Source organism: Dendroctonus ponderosae, unplaced genomic scaffold, assembly GCF_020466585.1.
Source record: "Dendroctonus ponderosae isolate FM_Combo_2020 unplaced genomic scaffold, Dpon_F_20191213v2 Dpon_F_20191213_8, whole genome shotgun sequence".
Taxonomy (NCBI): domain Eukaryota; kingdom Metazoa; phylum Arthropoda; class Insecta; order Coleoptera; family Curculionidae; genus Dendroctonus; species Dendroctonus ponderosae.
This window is the reverse complement of record NW_026019016.1, coordinates 550,322-556,397: the sequence shown is the minus strand read 5'-3', so window position 1 is coordinate 556,397 and position 6,076 is coordinate 550,322. Positions and strand designations below refer to the sequence as shown.

Sequence of the window (6,076 nt, the reverse complement as noted above, 5' to 3'; positions counted from 1 at the left end):
CGATAAGCGTCTGTGGATTCATCAAATAATACTTTGCAAAAAACAAACGGGCTAGCCGCAAACGTCCGTGCCGTATAGCGTGAATAACCCTGTATAAAGCAAGCATCCAGCCAATTAGTACTGAACAACCCAAAAGTACATACCTTAACGTAAGTGGAAACTGCATGAACATTATTGGAGTTCCTCAAAATGCTGGAGGCCAATGAGGCAACACTCAACCCGATCGCCCATGAAGTGTATCCTTTGAGTTTGATCACATCGTAAGCGGACATGATGACCTGCTTGTGAATGTCCTTCCAGTTTTCTGGGTCGCTTTCAGTGCCAACTGCGGCGTTAATTTCCCGGAGCCGCACTCCTGCAACATTCACGCCCGACCAAATCGCCACTGCAACCCAATGGAGTGCGATTAGAACCTGGCAAGGCGAAGAAATGATTGGAAACATACCACTGGAGTCGCCATGTTCCCCAATAATCCAGCCATGAACACTGCTGGGCGCAACTCCCAGTTTCTGAGAGATCAGAAATCTGAACCTGGATGTGTCCAAGTTGGTGCCAGATCCAATTACTCGGTTCTTGGGCAGACCGCTGAGTTTCCACGCCACGTAGGTGAGGATGTCCACTGGATTGCTGACCACCAGCAGAATGGTGTCTGGAGAATACTGGACCAGCTTGGGCACGATGTGCTTTAAAACGTCCGTGTTGCGCTGCACCAGATCCAGACGAGACTCCCCTTCCTTTTGACGCACTCCTGCAGAATTTCCACCAAAGACCCGAGGTTAAGACATGGATGGCTTGGGGGCGCAAATCGCGAATTCTCACCAGCTGTGATAATGCAAAGTTTGGATCCAGCAGTGACGGCGTAATCAGTATCAGCCACAATCTTGGCATTCTTCAGAAACAAGGCGCCGTGCTGAAGATCCATCATTTCCCCTTTTAGCTTGTCGGCAACCACGTCCACTAATACAACTTCACTGGATACTCCCTGTAATTGGCTGGAAAATCAGTTTTCTCAACTTTTTTAACGCAATTTACCTGCGACAGGATGCTGAAGGCACAGGCCATTCCGACTTGGCCCACGCCCACCACTGTGACTTTACTGCCGGAATCTTCAGCGGGCTGCGAGATCATCGACAAAAGCGCCTCTTTGGTATTAACCATCTTGATTGCAATTTTAAAACCTTCCTAAAAACGCGACAATGCGTTAATGAGCGCAAATAAAGTATCAGCTGCTGTTTTATTTACACTAGCAGCTCATCGTAAATAAGCAAAGTCAATGTTCTAGATGGAGGAGTGAACCGTTCGATCAGATAATTTTTGGCGCAATTTTGCGGCAAATTTTAAATTTAAACCGCAGTTCAACGTCCAGGCTGATTAACATTATTTGTAGCTGAATGGTACATTTTTTTGCCAATTGGCACACTTTTAAATCAACATCAAACGAGCGCCAGACAATAATAAACCGTAGTATTTATCCGGGGCAGTTTTTCCATCCAAACTTAAAAACAGGTTTAATTTTTTTATTTTTTTAAACTCCATAATTATTCGTCAAACACGCCAAAACCAGAAGCAATATTGTTGCAGGTTGTTGATGCCCACTTTGTCCCTCTTTTAGAGAATCTATTGACCCGCTTCAACCAACATTTTTGACCGAAAACAGTATCTGTACATTTCTGCATTTGTGCAAAATTGCAAAATTTGATTCAGTCATAACAACATGAGTGAGGAAATTCGAGTAGTTTTGACCCAGAAAGGAAAATTTGAATATCCAACACTTAGGTGCAAAGATTATGCCAAAATTTCGTGTTTTCCGGCCCCTTTTTGGCTCATTTCCCTGAAGCGAAATGGGCAAGAACGGTCATTCTGACATCATTCCAGAGAGAACTAAATGGCCTTTTTAGAAAGTCAACCATCGATAACGAAGTGTTTGCCGTTTTCTCAAAAAAGTCTTGATTTCAAGGAGTTTTAGATTTGCGTTTTGTTTTGGGTTGCAAAATCGACTCAAACAGGACGCTGCTTTTTTCGAACTTTCTCAACAACCATTTGAGCCACAGAATTCGTTTTGGCATCGTTGGGTAGAAAATTGAAAACTCGATTGAATCATAACAAGATGAGTAAAGAAATTCGAGCAGTTTTGACCCAGAAAGCGAAATTTGAATATCCGACACTTAGGTGCAAAGATTATGCCAAAATTTCGTGTTTTCCGGCCCCTTTTTGGCTCATTTCCCTGAAGCAAAATCAGCAAGAACGGTCATTCTTACATTATTCCCGAGAGAACTAAATGGCCTTTTTAGAAAGTCAACCATCGATAACGAAATGTTTGCCGTTTTCTCAAAAAAGTCTTGATTTGAAGAAGTTTTAGATTTTGTTTTGTTTTCGGTTGCAAAATCGACTCAAACAGCACGCTGCTTTTTTCGAAGTTTCTCAAGAACCATTCGAGCCACAGAATTCGTTTTGGCATCGTTGGATAGAGAATTGAAAACTCGAATGAATCATGACAACATGAGTGAATAAATTCGAGAAATTTTAACCCAGAAAGCGAAATTTGAATATCAAACACTTAGGTGCAAATATTATGCCAAAATTTCGTGTTTTCCGTCCCGTTTTTGCTAATTTCTCGGAAGCAAAATGAGCAAGAGCGAAGAAAAAGTAATTTTTTAGTTTCTTTTAGGAATTAAAATATTCAGAACGTATTGGTTCTGAGTTTTCTGAGCCTGACAATGGCTGTGGAATTTGTGAAGAAATTCTTACCGCAAAATACTACAATAGGAAAAGGCGCAGATTCGTGAAAACTGGACCAGATTCAAAGGCACTTGAAACTCAATTAAAAAGGGAAAACTTCACTGTTAAAACCATAACAGTTTTATTAATCGGAAAAAAATCTGGAAAATATTGGCAGCTATTTGAAGATTACCAGATTTTCAGTTGTTAAGGGTGTTTTCAAGAATTAATTCTGCTCAAACCTGGCCAGACTGAAACGCGTTTGCAACTTCATTAAAAGTGAAAAACTCCGCTCTCAATATTCCGAAAGTTTTATTGTTCGGAAAAATTTGTTGTCACGCGTCCCAGTCAGGTTTCCAGTTCCAGTATAGGTATTTTCAAAAATTAATTTCTCTCTTCTTTCGATATTTTCATTATTTTTTAACTCCTTATTAGAAACCTTCAATTCGTAGATTTTGGGCGCGCCTGACTTTCCAAGATTGTCTACCTCCAAACTCTGAAACCACGCCCAGTCGCTATACACGACCTGTCAGTAGAAGTCATGGGCATCGAATGCATGGAAATTTTCGTTGCTTGGTGAAAATCTGTGAAATTTCTCAATCAGACAGTTTCCTTTGTTGGTTTTATCAGATTTTCCGGCCCAGTAGGATGATTTTTGCGAGAAAAACGCCCGTTTTCGGGGACAAACTGTTGACGTTTGCTGCCAAATTGTGACAGCCATCTTACTCATACTACATACTTGGGGAGGATACTTTTGACATTCAAGCGTCATTTGCAAACATCACTTTCTCAGTACTGTTTTCTCAGAAATGAGCTTTTGGATTCAGAAATTCAACTCGCTAATGAAATTAAATATTTTTCAAATATTAACAACACTTTATCTGGTTAAAACTCCAAATATTTATCTAAATCGTGTCGAAACAGAGCATTGAATGCAATTGAATTTAACGGCTCATTTGTTTGATAATGTGTATAAGTTGATAATAAAAGTTAGGTCAAAGTTGGGCACTTTCAATGAATATTTACACGCGTCATTGGCAATTTATCACCGCTTACTTATTGAGTGTTTTACTATTTAAAAAATGTATGAGATTTTTGGACAGGGTGGGCGCAAATAAGAGATAAATTATTTTGGAAATTTCCAGGCTTGGACTAAGAAAAATTCCTAAATATCCAGCGAATTGATTAGCACTCATGAGTGATCGAAATTTCCCTGATTTTAGTCCATTTTACATTTGATGTAGCAATGGATTTGGGAACTAAATTTTACTCTACGGAATTTTTTGCGATAAATCCTGATAAAACAAATGAGATAAAATGCATACACAATAAAAAGTGAGTAATTTATTTAACGCGCCTGATCGACCTCCAATTAAAAGTCTCATTTATTGACGTCAAAAAAAAGTGTTTAAGTACCTTCTATCCGTGGCTAATTTTTCATTAAAACCCCGTTATTAATGGGCAATTATTAATTGAAAGAGCGCATTGGGACTGAAGAAAAAAGCAGGCATTTAAAAATGCACTTTGCATTCATTTGCACTTAAGAATGCGAATAATTCCAACTTTGTGCAGGCAATTTGGCGTCTATTTTTACACCAAATGAGCCAAACATCAATATTTTATAAATCTAAAAATAATTTTTATATGATCGGATCCAGTAGTCGGCCTCTGGACCAATTTGCCAAAGGTCAAACAGAGGACGTTCTTGTATCCTTCACGCCCATCTGCCCACCGATTCGAGGTAAAATCCGCAAGATTTTTTTTATTGAAAAATATGTTTCGGTGCAAAGAACCTACTAAATTTAATACTTAAAAGGGAAAAGAGGATGCGAATTATTGCAAATAGGTGAGTTTTTGCAAGAAATCACAGTTTTATCGCGAATTGTTTGCGCGCATTTCTTTAGTTAAGTGCTAAAAGTTTTGAAGAAATTAAAAAACATTTGTAGATGGTCAAACACTAGAAAATTCCTCCCAAAGCCAAATTTTGGGTCGCAAGAATGGAAAGATTGGTACCTGCGGCACCATTCGTGGGAGTTAAGAGGGCATTTTTTCACGTTCGTTTGTTTGATAACACAAACAGCCCCCTTAGGTGTGCAAATTCAATAAATAGGCGTTAAACATGCGACTTACTCTCGGGAAAAGTTTCTTCAATGGATGAGGAACCTAACTTGAAACTGACAAGCCGGTTCAGAGTCGATTCGAGGAGAAAATCGTCGGAAAACAGGAAAATCCAACACTGTCTACCACACTGATGAATAACTGAATACAAGGTGACCTTAAGCTCGGTATATAAGAGGAAAGAGGGAATTCCCGTTGCTTTTAGCGCATGCTTTAATGCAACGAGTATGACAAAGTGAGAGGAGGGCAGGTGGACGTGGATGTGGAAGCGCGGAACTCTCTAATTCCTCGAATTGGGGATCGCCATTGATAAATGTATATAACAGAGTTGCCGAACTACTCGACTTGTCCCTGTATAGCACGAAGAAATCCTGTTGGTTCTGAAGCCTTCTGAGCCAGGAGGCTCAAGGATTTGTGGGAGAAATTCCTACCCCAAAATACTAGAGCAGGACAAGGCAGATTCGGGAAAACTGGGCCAGATTGAAAGGCACTTGCAACTCCATTAAAAAGGGGAAACTTCACTGTTAATACCGAAACAGTTTCATTATTCCCAAAAAATCTAGGGAATGGGGGCAGGTATTTGAAGTAACACCTGCACGCGCCTCGACGCGCTTTTTCGCGCAAAGGCGTATTCAAAAGTGAAATTAGTGAATTTTGCAAAAACTAAGCTTCACTGAAGAGCGCTTTTGCCACCACTGAACAGGTGAAACTCTGCTTCAAATCTTCTGAAATTGTCATTTATTGAAAAAAAGCTGGAAAATAGTGGCATGCTATTGAAACAACGCTCGTCTCAACGCCTTTCCCAGTTCGGAAGGCGTTTGTTCAAAAATTAATTTAGCAAAATCTAATCCAGATTTCAACGCGCTTGAAATGCCAGTGAAAAAGCAAATTGTCGCTCTAATGTTCTGGAAGCTTCTGTTTTCTCAAAAGCACTGGCAAGTTTCGCATGCTTTTCAAACAACACTTTTTGCGGTTTAACGCGATTTTTCACTGCAAGGGTTTTTTTTTTGAAAAATTTATTGCACCAAAACTAAGCTAGACCGAAAAGTGTTTGAAGCACCACCGAAAAGAAAAACTTTCGCTCCACATAAAAGTGTGGCTTTTCGCCAAAAATTTGGGGAACATTAGCGTTTGCTTGAATCAATGCATGACACTTGCTCTAAAGCAACGCCTCAGGTACCTGGTATGGGTTGCTTCAAAAATTAGTTTTGCAAAATCTGGGCTAGATTGAAACGCGCTT

The 6,076-nt window shown here is 39.8% G+C and overlaps 1 protein-coding gene across 2 annotated transcripts in view; it reads right to left on the bottom strand.

Moving 5' to 3' along the window:
- Positions 1-5,076, bottom strand: part of LOC109544880 (L-lactate dehydrogenase) — a 9,985-nt gene extending 4,909 nt beyond the window's left edge. The window contains exons 1-5 of one of the 2 annotated variants that reach the window (XM_019915293.2): positions 4,849-5,076; positions 1,033-1,182; positions 820-982; positions 446-748; positions 144-385 (exon numbers count right to left, since the gene is read on the bottom strand). In XM_019915293.2, coding sequence (XP_019770852.1) covers positions 144-385; positions 446-748; positions 820-982; positions 1,033-1,158 — 834 coding nt within the window. In that variant the 5' untranslated portion in view covers positions 1,159-1,182; positions 4,849-5,076. The remainder of the gene's footprint in view (positions 1-143; positions 386-445; positions 749-819; positions 983-1,032; positions 1,183-4,848) is intronic. The other variant, XM_019915292.2, reaches the window with a different exon arrangement.
- Between the last annotated feature and the right edge of the window lie 1,000 nt (positions 5,077-6,076).